Raw genomic sequence first — 13,801 nt, forward strand, 5'->3', positions numbered from 1 at the left:
TTAAGTGATCTCAGCTTATTCAGATTCCTGCATGGAAAGGAATCTCTGTTTAACATGAACCTTAAACATTAATATATATATGTCTGATTTTGAGTATTAAGTTTTTAAAGGAAGTTTTGCATGCTTGTGTTGTGGTCATTGAAGCTAGGTAAAATCTAGCTTCTAATCTCTGTTAATGGGTGACACTAATTGGGAGTTGATGTAGGGATGGGCTCTGGCTCTGTTTTTTTGTTGTTGTAGTTGTTTTTTTCTTTTTTTTTTAAGAGGGGACTTTTTTTTTTTTTTAAAGATTTTTTATTTATTTATTTGACAGACAGAGATCACAAGTAGGCAGAGAGAAAGGCAGAGAGAGGGGGGGAAGCAGGCTCCCCGCCGAGCAGAGAGCCAGAACCTGAGATCATGACCTGAGCCGAAGGCAGAGGCTTAAACCACTGAGCTACCCAGGCGCTCCTTGGGCTCTGTTTTGGATTGGTTGGTTGGTTTTTTATTTTTGTTTTTATTTTTAGTTATGTAGGATTGGTTTTATACTACATTTTTGATACAACCCACTGGATGAGCTTCAGCTTGAAACATTCTCTAGACATTTATGATTTGGTTAAAGCCAGCTTTTAATTAATGTATTGATTTAGAATTTGTGTTTTAAATGCTTCCAGAAGGAGTTTGAAGAGGTTTTAACATTATAAGTAAAACTAAGAACTAGAACAAAATTCATGATATAAATAGATGCTGTGACTGACTTCTCTGATTCTTGCTTATCCCAAGGAAGGATCCCTATCTCTTGGTTTTTGTAAAGATGAAATGAGTTAATGCACATAAACCATCTAATATCTAATAGGTACTGAATAAGTGTTAGCAAATTTCACTAACGTAGACACAGTCTTCTGAACATTTCTGTTAATATTTCCTTAAAAGTTTTATACTTAAATTGAACACAGGACTTAGCATGTTTTCTACCACTAGAGTAGAATGGACTAACATTTCTCTTATTTCTCCATTCATGCAGAATCAACTTTTTGGCCACAGTATCATACTGATGTCTCATGCTCTTACAAGCAACCAAAAACCCCAACTTATTTTTGCATTTGTTGATATTAGGCTGATTTCCATCATCTCTGAATTCCCGTAGTTAAGTTTTTAGAAACCACATGCAAAATTTTACATTTATATCTGTTAATTATCTTTTTAAATTAATTTCATTTCACTGTCAAGATCCTTTTTTTTTTTTTTAAAGATTTTATTTATTTATTTGACAGAGATCGCAAGTAGGCAGAGAGGCAGGCAGAGAGAGAGAGAGAGAGAGAGAGAGGAGGAAGCAGGCTCCCAGCAGAGCAGAGAGCCCGATGTGGGGCTCGATCCCAGGACCTTGGGATCATGATCTGAGCCAAAGGCAGAGGCTTTAACCCACTAAGCCACCCAGGCACCCCCACTGTCAAGATCTTTTTGGATCTTGATTTTGTTGACCAGTATATTAGTCATTTTTTAATATCTTCTACAAATTTGTTAAGTATTCTAGCAATATGTACATAAGTTTTTAGAAACCACATACAAAATTTTACATTTATATCTGTTAATTATCTCTTTAAATTAATTTCACTGTCAAGATCTTTTTGGATCTTGATTTTGTTGACCAGTATATTAGTCATTTTTTAATATCTTCTACAAATTTGTTAAGTATTCTAGCAATATGTACATTTTTATTTAATAAAATGTCCATAGAAGATATGCTTAGAATAAAGTATAAAACACAAAAAGAAGTCTGTGACAAGACAGAGTGACATATCCAGTAATGGGAAAATTCATATTCGAAGATTTAGAGAGACTAGAGGAATATAAAAGGGACGTTATATTTCATACAACTATTTAATGTGATTTTTAACATATTCACATATGTCAGTGAAGAAATAGAATCCATTAATAAGAAGGGATGGATTTGGAAAACAATCAGAAAACTAGAAGTGAAAACCTTGATGGTTAACAGTAGACAAAACACTGCTAAAGAGGAAATTAGTGGAAGTGGAATACAGACTTTAAGATACCTAAACAAAACAAAGATTGCAAAGAGATGGAAAATATGAAGAGTATTTAAAACATGGGGAGAATACTTTAATAAAAGAGAACACATCTGCGGGGCACCTGGCTGGCTCAGTCATAAAACATGCAACTCTTGATCTTGGGGTTGTAAGTTTGAGCCCCACATTGAATGTAGAGATTACTTAAAAAAATAGATCTTTAAAGAAATACGTATATATCTTCTTAAATGTGTAAAGTGTTTTTCAAAAATTGATTATTGTGTCCTATACTAGAGCACAAAGAAAACGTTGATAGGTCCCATAAGATAGAAATAGATAAACCACCCTCTTTGATCACAACTCAGTAAAAACTAGAAATTAGAAATGAAGTAAATAAAAAGGTAGTTTGTTTTTGTTTGAGAGAGAGAGAGAGGACAGGCAGAGGGAGAGGGAGAAAGAATCTTAAGCAGACTCCCCATTGAGCATGGAGCCCATTGCAGGGCTTGATTCCCAATCCTATTTTTAGGATTGTGCCAAATCAAGAGTCAACACTTAACTGACAGAGCCACCAAGGCGCCCCAGAAAGATTTTTCTACCTGAAAGTAAAATACCTTCTAAACAACTTTTTGATAAAAAGGAATATACCCTCAGAAATCAGAGGATTTCTAGAAAAATAATGAGAACGCTACATATCAGTCTGCAGAATACTTTTAAAAATCACCAAAATCAGTTAAGAAGAAATAAAATAAATGAATAAAATTCTTGGAAGTGCAGCAAAGTAAACAAAAGAAAGACACAAAGAGGAAACCACTAAAATAAAACTGGAAACTTATCAAGTAGAGAACAGAAAACCAGTAAATCAAATTAATATATCAAAATCCTAATTCTTTGGAAAAAATAGTTAAAACCATTATCTGACCGAGAAAAGTGGTAAACACAAATGTACGAAGTAAGAAATGAGAAGGGGAAAATAACCTTTTTCTAAAAGATTTTTTTTTATTTGAGAGAGAGCATGAACATGGGGAGGGGCAGAGGAAAAGGGACAAGGACAAGCAGACTCCTCCTGGAGCCCAAGGTAGGGCTTGATCCCAGGACCCTGAGATCATGACCTGAGCTAAAGTCAGATGCTTAACCAACCAGGCCACTCAGGTGACCCGGGAATAATTATTAGTGAAGAGAGAATATCAAATGTACTAAGACACTACTTTGTACACATTTATGCAAATAAATTTGAAAATCTAGAGGAAATGGATAATTAAGAGCATAGAGTTTAATAAAATTGACCCAGTTTGAGATGGAAAGCTTAATGAGACCAATTTACATAGAAGAAAAAGAGTTGAGCAGTTAATTGACACAGAAACACCAGGCCCAGATAATTTCACAGGGGACTTCCACCAAACTCTTAAAAATCAGAAATTAGAGATAGTCTCAGTGCTACAGAATTTTTTGACAGCATATATAACATGGAAAAAAATGTATATACATAAGGAAAACTTCTAGATGCATAATGTTGATACTCTAAACCTGATAAAGATAGCATAGAAAAAGGAAATTAAAGGGCATCTTCACTTATAAACATGGATGCAAAAATCTTAAATACTAGGGGACATATTCCAATATCAGATGAAAAGAAAATCAGTCATGACCAAGTAGAATAATGCCAGGAATACAAAGTTGGTTCAGTGTTAGAAAGTATATTACTCAAAAGCCCCTGTGATTATCTTCACAAGCCAGGGAATGTCTTTGACAAAATTCACCCATTCCTGGTAAAAACTCCTTGAGAAAATAGGAGTACATGCCTGTTTCCTTACCTTGGTAAAACATATCCTAAAGTCAGCATCTTAATCGGAAACCCTAGAGGCATGATAATGAGACCACTGAGACCAGGAACCAGGCAGTATGTCTGCTCTTTCCACCGCGATTTAACATTGTCCCGGTCTGTTAGCCAATGCAGTTAAACTAGAGAAAACAATGAAAGGCATAGGATAGGCAAAAAAGATATAAAACTGTCTTTGCAGATGTCATACTAGTACACCCGGAAAACCCTGAAGAACCTGTGGTCAAATCATCTACAGCAAGAAGTGAGCAAAGTAGCGGAGTATAAAATTCTGTAAAAATCAATAGCATTTCTTACGTGTAGTAGAAACAAAGTTCATATAGAATAATAGGCAAGAATAGCTAGGAGAACGCTGAAATCGAAGTTCTCTGAGGAAGGACCAGCCCTACCAGATACTGAACGTACCAAAAATCCTCTCTCATTCAGTGCGGTATTGGTGCATGAAGAGAAGAACAGGTAATGGAATAACAAAGTCTCAAAATAGACCCAACTACATATAAAATTTAGTATATGATAAAGTGGTATTCCGAACAATGTGGGCAAAGATCGTATTTAATAAGTGGTATGGAGACAACTAGATAGTCATTCGGGGAAAAAAAAAAAAAAAAGTAAAATTAGGTATATTCTTTACATACTGCTAAAGAATAAGCTCCACATGAATCAGGTCTAAATGTAAAAAAAATTTGGGGTGCCTGGGGTGGCTCAGTCTGTTAAGCATCTGATTTCACCTCAGGTCTTGGTCTCAGTCCTAGGATGGAGCCCCTCCCTACCTTTTCAGGCTCTTTGCTCAGTGGGGAGTCTGCTTGTCCCTCCCGCCCTTGTGTGTGTGTTCTCTCTCTCAAAATCTTTTTTAAAAATTCAATCTAAATATTAGAAGAAAATGGTTGAGATTCCTCTTTTTAATTTCAGTGCAGAGAAGGCTTTTCTAGAACTAGAAATCTAGATATAGTAAAAGACTGGTAAATTTACCTACATATAAGTAAAATTTACATGACCAAAAATACCATATACAGAATCAAAACACAAATGACAAATTGGGAGAACATGTTTGGAATGTATCCTAGATAAAGGATTAATATCCCTAATTCATAATAATTCAGAATAATTGGGGGGGGGGCAAAAAGCTCATAGAAAAAGAGCAAAATGAATGAGGAGGATAATCACAGGAAAACATAAAAACGGCTGTAAACATAAGAAAAGATGCTCCAGGGATGCTTGGGTGGCTCAGTTGGTTTAAGTCTGTCTTTGGCTCAGGCCATGAACCCAGGGTCCTGGGATGGAGTCCTGCATGGGGCTCCCTGCTCAGCGGGGAGCCTGCGTCTCCCTCTGCCTGCCACTCTAACTGCTAGTACTCTCTCTTTCTCTCTGACAAAATCTTGTGGGGAGGGGAAGATGCTCCACTCATAAGAGAATAAAGATTAAAATGAAACAGCTACTATTTCTTATCTGTCAGAGCAGGGAAAAAAATGAACATCTTTTCTATATACTCTTGGTGAGATTGAGGAAACAGCCACTCATGCATTGCTGGTAGGAATGTAGAAATGAGTAAGACCATGATTAGAATTTGATGCTATCTAATAAAACTACTTAAATACATTTTCCCTCAACACTCATCCCACTTCTAGGACTACCCTAAAGATGTACCTCCAACAACATGAAATTATATTATGCACAAGGTGGTTCTTTGACTCTGTAGAAAAGAATGAAGTTCAATAGGGACTGATAGTGATTTCCAGAAGATACTAAGTTAAAAAGGCAAAATGAAAAATGTGTATTATTCTACCTTTTATATAAGAAAGAAGGGAAGTAAAGTGTACATATATCTGTGTATCCTTATAAAAAGAAACTCAGGAAGAATTCCATAACCATACTGAAGGCGGGGAGGTGGGGGAAAAAAAAGAGCTAAACCAAGTATTTGACTATATACCCTCTGTCTTGGGCAGAGGATTGAAGGAAGAAATACAAATAAACTTTGAACTTTTTGAAAAAGGATTATTTAATATGATGTTATGGGCAGCGCACTTCTGAAATGATTTTTAGATGTAATACAGAGTTCAGTAAATGTGTTGAGGTTGGGAGTCAGCATTTTTACTGTGGTACAAGGGATAAATACAGGATATAGGAAGGCAAGAAAGAACCCTGTGGGGATAAATTAGAAATGGAAGTGCTGATATGAGCTTAATGACATATATGCATATCCACACACATGTATATTTGTATGTATTTGCATATACGTATACATACCTCTGTGTGTGTGTGTTTTAAAGCTCTGTTCACTGAAAGAACTAAGATGAGGCACCAAACATGCCACAGTAGTAACAAGCACAGCCATGAATTAGATCTTTGGTCTCTAATAATCATTCCCCACTACAAGGAACCAGGGTTTTTCAGAGAAATGGCTGATTTTAAGAGGGGTGCTTGATAGATACAAAATGAGCCTGGAACATCTTGCTAAGCCAGAAAGTAAAGAAGTGCTCAGAAAAAATGATGAGGGCAAGTCACAAGGACATACAAGCTAGCTCGGAGGGGTTCCATCACCTACATCTGAGACTATTAGAACATCAAAATAATTAAGTTCAGTTATGAATTATAAGACATTGAAAAATAAGTCTCTGATTCCATACTGATAATAAAAAAATAAATGGGGAGAAGGACAGTCTTTTGCTTACTGTGCTAGCATTAGAAAATCGTCATTTTGCAGCTGTCATGATGAAGATTGGATCAGGCAAGAAACCAGTGGATGCTAAATCCAGGGAATTTTTTGTTTTTGTTTTTGTTTTTTTTGCTTTTTATTTTGAGCTACTTTTAGACTTACAGAAAAGTTGTAAAAATAATACAGAGAATTTTTGTGTATCCCTCCCATAGCATCTTACATCTTACATAACCTTAGAATTTTAAGAATCAAGAAATTAACATGGGCACAATACCATTAGCTAACCTAAAGACTCTATTCAAACTCTGCATGGTGGTTTTTCCACTAATGTCATTTTTTCCCCTAAGAATCCCACTCAGCATAGTACATTGCACTTGTTATTTTTCCCTGATTTTCTGCACTTTGCAGTGGTTCCTCAGTCTGTGTTTCTCATGATCTTGATAACCCTGCAGAGTATTGATCAGTTATTGTGCTGAGTGTCCCTCAGTTGGTGCCTGTCTGGTGTGTCTCATGATTGGATTGAGGTCATTTATCCCTGGTAGAGGGACCCCTGAAATGGTGGCTTGCCTTTTCCAAGTGTATTGTATTGCTGGGCTCATGATGTCTATGTCATTCCTGGTGATATTGACTTCGATAACCTCGTAATGGTGGTTGTTGTTGAGCTTTTCCATTATACAAGGGGAAAACTAGATGAGGAGCAGGATATGTGCATGGTCAAAGTGTCCCCCTACAAACTGCTCGCTGGTTGTAACTATAAAGTGGGAAAATGAAGCAAAACACTTGACCAAGTGACCAGAATTAGTATTACCGATGAGGGATAGACGGACATCACATGCCTGTAGGTGTGACGCTATGACACCAGAATTAGTATTACCGGTGAGGGATAGACGGACATCACATGCCTGTAGGTGTGACGCTATGAGAAGGACACAGTATCACCTGTGTTCTGACCAGGAATGCATAAACTCCGTATAATCATGAGGAAACATCAGACATTGCAAAATGAGGGCTGTTCTATTTAGGGAAAAAAAAAGTCTGTATTTGGACTGTGCCGTTAACTTGATAGTTGCAGTCTACCAATTAAAAGAAAAATGTTAAAGCCGTCTGAAACGACAAGGATACAAAATCTTATTTCGTTTACTTTTGTGTTTTAAAATGCAGTAAAAAGCAAAAAGTCAAAAAGGAAGAGGAAAGATCATGTAAGTGGAGGGAGGAAAGAGAGCAAGGACAGAGTTCTCTGTGTGTCATCTAATTGAATCCTCCTAACTGTCCTTGGAGGTAGGGAAATGGAGACACATAGAGTCAAATAACTTGACTGAGATCATGAAGCCGGTAAATGGCATGGCCAGGATTCATCATCTGATTCTAGGTCCAGTTTTCTTTTTTCCCCCATGCCACACTGCTTTCTAATGAAACTGAAATTGTTTCAAGAAGTGTAAGGGTTTCAATGTTTATAGCAGCAATATCCATAATAGCCAGACTATGTAAAGAGCCCAGATGCCCCTTGACAAATGAATGGATAAAGATGATGCGGTATGTATACTCAATGGAATACTAAGCCATCAAAAAAATAAAAAAGAAAAAGAAATCCTGGCCATTTGCAATGATGTGGATGGAAGTAGAAGGCATTATGCTAAGTGAAATAAGTCACAGGAAAAGATAATTATATGCTCTAACTCATATGTGGAGTTATGAACGAGGAGCATTTATTTATCATGGTTCTGGAGGCTAGAATTCAGAGATGAGAGTGCCAGTATTGTCAGATGAAGTCCCCATTCTGGATTGCAGACTTCATGTTGTAGGCTCACATGGCGGAAGGAGCCACGGAGCTCTGTGGGATCTCTTAATTGACTCATCTCATTCATGGGAGTTCTCTCCTTATGACCTAATTATCTCCAAAAGTCCCCTTTCCAAATACTATCACATTGGGCATTAGGATTCCAACATGTGCATTTAGGGGGGACATAAACATTCAGACCACAGCAAAATCCTACTAATTTGAGCCGTCAAATATATCTTTAGTCTACTTCTTTTTTAGTTTGCCAGGGCTGCCAACTATAAAAGTATTATAAACTGAGGACCTTAAATGATAAAAATTTATTTTTCTGGTTGGAAATTCAAATTTTCAGGATCGAAGTGCTAGCAGTGTTGGTTTCTTTGAGGCTGTGAGAATGTCATCTAGCTTCCAGGGATTGGTGACAATCTCTGGTGTTCCTGAGCTTCTGTCACCCTGCTCTCTGCTTCGTTTTCACTCAGCACACTTGCGCATCTGTCTCTGTGTCCAAGATTCCCCTTCGTATGAGGATAGTCCTATTTGCACCAACTGTAATGACCTCAACAAATTACGTTTGCAACAGCCCTATTTTCACATAAGGTCACATTCTGAGGTCCTGTAGGTCAGAACTCCAACATTAATTTTTTTTAAGATTTTATTTATTTATTTGACAGATCACAAGTAGGCAGAGAGAGGGGATGGGGAAGCAGGCTCCCTGCTGAGCAAAGAGCCCAATTTAGGGCTCGATCCCAGAGCCCTGAGATCATGACCTGAGCCGAAGGCAGAGGCTTAACCCACTGAGCCACCCAGGTGCCCCAACAACATTAATGTTGAAGGGGGGTGGTGCAGGCACAGTCCAACCAGTGCTCTTTGGGCTAGGCCACTACCGTCTCTCACTTTTGAACACTGTTGCAGTCTCCTAACATACCCCTCTTTCACTTTTAAGCCCCACCCCACCAGCCATTCTCTACAGAAGGAATAAGACGTATTTAAAAAAAGGAGAGAGTATCCTATCACTGTGCTCTTTTCTCTTTAGTTAGTTCTGTTGTACTTCGACATTATAGAGTGGAGATACAAATAAATTTCAGTCTCGACAGCCATGCATCCTGTTAAGTTCTGTGCTAAGTCCATGGTGTTTGTGAAACCTGAAGTCTCTGAAGGGGGTGAACCTGACCGAGGATTCATATTGGGACTTTAGGCCATTGGGATAGAAAAATTGTTGCCAGAAACTTGAAGCTGCTTTCTTTCATTGCAGCTGGCTGATCTCCTCCAGAATCAGGCCGTGAAAGGAAAAGCTGCAGGAGCGCTCCTGCGAGCCATCTTCAAAGGTAATAATTCATGCCACTTCTGCCCGCCTGGGTTCACTAGATTGGTTTACTTTGGACACATATTGCTGCTTTTCTTACTGTTTGAAGCCGCACTGAGACTTTTCTGTGATTTGGGATACATTCACAAAGTCAACTAAGGCAAGCAGCCTCCTGTCTTACGGACTCAAATAATTTTACTTAAGGGGATTGAAGTGGATACTTGAGATTGTATCACTGGTTTGGGGGCCTATAAAGGACACATTTTCATGAAATCACTTTGGTTTCCTTGTGCTTTGAGAATTGTGGAGAAGAAAACAATGTTTAGTACTTAACCTGTGCTTATTAACGAGGGGCAAAGGAGCTCTGGGGCTTAATGACTTGGAATATCTTGGTTGTCTTCTATATTATGTTCCCACCAGCACTGAAGGAGGATGATGGTTTCTCCATATCCTTGTCAACCTTCTTACTGTCTTCCTCATGGTAGCCATACTAGGGGCTGGGGGTGGTATCTCGCTGTTGTTTTGATAAGCGTTTCTCTGAGGGCTCATGATGTGGCGCATCCTTTCAGGTGTTTACTGACCATTTCTGCATCTTCTTTGGAGAACTGTCTATTCAGATAATTTGCACTTTAAAAAATTGGGTTGTCATTTTTTTATTGAGTTGTAATAGTTCTTGATATGTTCTAGGTACATGTCCCTTATTAAATATATGATTTGCAAACATTTTCTCCCATTCGGGGTTGTTTTTCACTCTTTTTTGACAGTATGCTTTGAAGCACAAAGTTTTTTGACGTCCATTTTATTTTCTTATAGCTTGTTCTTTGAGTGTTTTATCTAAGATACCATTGCTTAGTCCAAAGTTATGAAGATTTAAACCCATGTTTTGTTTTCAAAGTTTTATAGCCTTAGCTTTACATTTAGATCTTTGATCCATTTTGAGTTTATATTTGTATGTGGTGTGATGTGGGTGTCCAACTTCATCTTGTCTTGTTTTCACTAGAACTCTTACTGAAAATCAGTTGCCCAGAAATGTGAGGGCTTATGTCTAGACTCAAGGTTCTAGTCCCTTAATCTGTATGTCTCCTTACGTCAGCACCACACTGTCTTGATTACTGTATTGTTGTAAGTTTTAAAATCGAGAAGTTTGAGTCCTCCAACTTTGTTTTTCTTTTTCAGGATTTTTTCGGATATTCATGGTCTGTTGTGTTTTCATATGAATTTTAAGATTAGCTTGTCAGTTTCTGAAAAAAGGGAAGCTGGGGTTTTAGTAGAATTGTGTTGAAGCTGTGTGTGAATGTGAGAAATATTGCTATCTTAGCCTAAGTCTTCCATTACATGAACATGGAATGTCTTTTCCATTTACTTAGGTTCTCTTTATTTCTTCCAGTGGTATTTTATAATCTTCAGAATATAAGTCTTATACATACTTTTTAAAGATTTATTCCTAAGTATTCTATTTTTTTGATGCTATTGTAAATGGAATTTTCTTAATTTAGTCATCTAATTGTTCATTGTTAGTATATGGAAATGTAGTAGACTTTTTTTTAAGATTATATTTTTAAATTTATTTATTTGGAGAAAGAGAGAGAGAGAGAATGGGCAGGTGGGTGGAGAGCCAGACGGAGAGAGAATGAGAATCTGGAGCAGGATCCCTACTTAGCAGAGAGCCCATGCCGGGCTCAATCTCAGGACCCTGAGATAAGATTTTATTTTAAAGTAATCTCAAAAGGGGCACTTTGATGGCTTAGTTAAGCATTTGCCTTCCGGTCAGGTCCTAATCCTGGGACCCTGGGATCGAGCCCTGCATCAGGCTGGCTGCTTGGAGAGGAGTCTGCTTCTCCCTCTGCCTTTGTTTGCTGCTCCCCCTACTTGTGCTCTCTTTCTCTGTCAAATAAATAAATAAAATCTAGGAAAAAAAAAAGTAATCCCTGCTCCTAACATGCGACTCAAACTCACGACCCCTGGATCAAGAAGAGTCACATGTTCCACCGACTGACCGGCCAGGTGCCGCCCTCTAACAATTTATTTTTTTGAGTCTACCTTAGAGTTTTCTATAAACATGATTATGTCATTTATGAATAGGGATACTTTCACTTGTTTTTCAAATTGGATGCCTTTTATTTCTTTTTTTTTTTAAGATTTTATTCATCATTTTTTAGATTTTATTCATCAGAGAGCTTGACTGAGCGCCCCCTTGGGAGGATTTTTTTTTTTTTTTCATGTGCATGTGTTAAAGCTCAGTCTCCGGGCTGTCAAGTTCTATGCATTTAGCAGTACTTAGGATTCTGTATGCAGCACTCCAGGATCCTACAGGATAATCCCATCACCTGAAACCCCCCCAGGCCTCCCCTCTGCAGTTGCCCACTTCCCTTCCCCCCAGCCTGTCAACCACTCACCTGGGTTTTTTGTCCCTACAGTTTTACTTTTCCCAGAATGTCACGTGAATATAATCACACAGCCTGTAGCTGGGGTTTGTGTATGTGTGTGTGGTGGTGGTGGTGGTTGGTTTTTTTTGTTGTTGTTAAGATTTTACTTATTATTTGGCAGAGAGAGCACAAGAGGGAGCAGCAGGCAGAGGGGAAGCAGAAGCAGGGTCCACTGAGTGGGAAGCCCAATGCGGGGCTCGATCCCAGGACCCTGAGGTCATGATCTAAGCTGAAGGTAGACGCTTAACCAACTGAGCCACCCAGGCGCTCAACATGTAGCTCTTTTGATCTGTGTTCACTCACCTGACAAAATGCATTTAAGATTTATTCATGTCGTGTGAGTCAGTAGCTCAGTCCTTCTATCACCGAACAGTCCCCCATTGTATGGGGGCCCACGGTTCATCCGTTCACCTACCGAAAGACAACGTGGTTGCTTCTGGTTTTTGATGACAATGAGCAAAGCTGTGGTAAACATTGGTTTTCAGCAAATAGGTTTTTGTGTTGCCCTAAGTTTTAATTGGCTGAGGTAAATTACCTGGGAGTGCGATGGCTTCAGGGGCGTATGGCAAGTTTGTGTTTAACTTTATAAGAAACTGCCAACCTGTCTTCCAAAGTGGTCGCCTCGCCGTGTGTTCCTCAGGAGCGATGAAGGAGCTTTCCCCGCGCTCTGCGTGGCCGCTAGCATTCGGCGGGGTCAGGGTTTCTGGATTGTAGCCGTTCCAGTAGGCAGGCAGTGGTATTTAATAGTTGTTTGCGTTTTTACTTCCGTAACGGAAAATTATGTTGAGCACGTCTTTGTAGGCTTACTTGCCATCCATAGGGTTTGGTTTTTGTTTTGTTTTGTTTTGTTTTGCCTGTTTAGATCTTTGGTCCATTTTAAAAATTGGGCTGTATGTTTTCCTATTTTTGTTTTAAGATTTCTTTACTTATTCTGGATACATGTTGTTTATTAGATATGTGTCTTGCAGATCTATCAGTTTGTGGCTTGTGTGTTAATTTCTATTCTGTTTTTTCCTGTATATGGGCCATACTCTTGGGGACATTTTAAAAGATATTTTGTGGGAACTCTGGAAATCAGATCCCATTTTCCTCTCCCAGGATTGTTGTTGTTGATGGTTTTCATTATCTTTGTCAGTTTTCTTACTGCTTTTATGGGGGGAAGGATTTTCTGAGGTCTTTATTATTCTGCCATTCCTGCTGGCATTACTCAGTTATGTTTTGAAGTGGAATATGTTAAAGACATTTAATTTGGGTTACTGGGCCCCAAAAGGCTCTAAGGTGTATTAGAAGGTATTTCTCCTTTTTCACTATGAATTTGTTTTACAAATTAATGCTGTAGGAGGAAAAAAAAAGATCGCATTTCAGTCGTCTGTCTCATTTAAGTATTCTTATAAAGCTCTAAATATTGCTGTTCTAAACATTCTAGTAATCAGTAGTTTGATAATTCTACTTCTGTATTAAAACCATATTGCTGTTTGTTTTTCCTGTTTGCCCTTCGACTTTCTAAGATTTCTTCCTTTATTTGTTTCTGTACTACTCGTTTAAAACAATAAGGTTCCCCCTGCTCTGAGGAGGCTGGAGCTCTGAGGAGACTTAAGATATACATATGTTGTATCCACTTAGTGGAGTCAGGAGACTTGAAGAAAGAAGTAGCATCTGAGATCATAGGATTACTAATGCTAGAGGTAAGATGGGAAACAAAAGCTTTTTTGGTTTTGGGTGGATTTGGGGACGGGGCTTGTAATTTGTTAAGGGAGGGTAAACTTAAACGTGTCGAACCTAGCCTACATAGTTCT

The 13,801-nt window shown here is 38.2% G+C and overlaps 1 protein-coding gene across 2 annotated transcripts in view; it reads left to right on the forward strand.

Moving 5' to 3' along the window:
* Nucleotides 1-13,801, forward strand: part of FANCI (FA complementation group I) — an 89,761-nt gene that overhangs the window by 4,085 nt on the left and 71,875 nt on the right. For both annotated transcript variants that reach the window (XM_032836947.1, XM_032836946.1), the window contains exons 3-4: nucleotides 9,529-9,601; nucleotides 13,560-13,690. In XM_032836947.1, the coding sequence (XP_032692838.1) occupies nucleotides 9,529-9,601; nucleotides 13,560-13,690 (204 nt within the window). The remainder of the gene's footprint in view (nucleotides 1-9,528; nucleotides 9,602-13,559; nucleotides 13,691-13,801) is intronic.

Source organism: Lontra canadensis, unplaced genomic scaffold (assembly GCF_010015895.1).
Source record: "Lontra canadensis isolate GAN:19392208 unplaced genomic scaffold, GSC_riverotter_1.0 scaffold94, whole genome shotgun sequence".
NCBI classification, from domain to species: domain Eukaryota; kingdom Metazoa; phylum Chordata; class Mammalia; order Carnivora; family Mustelidae; genus Lontra; species Lontra canadensis.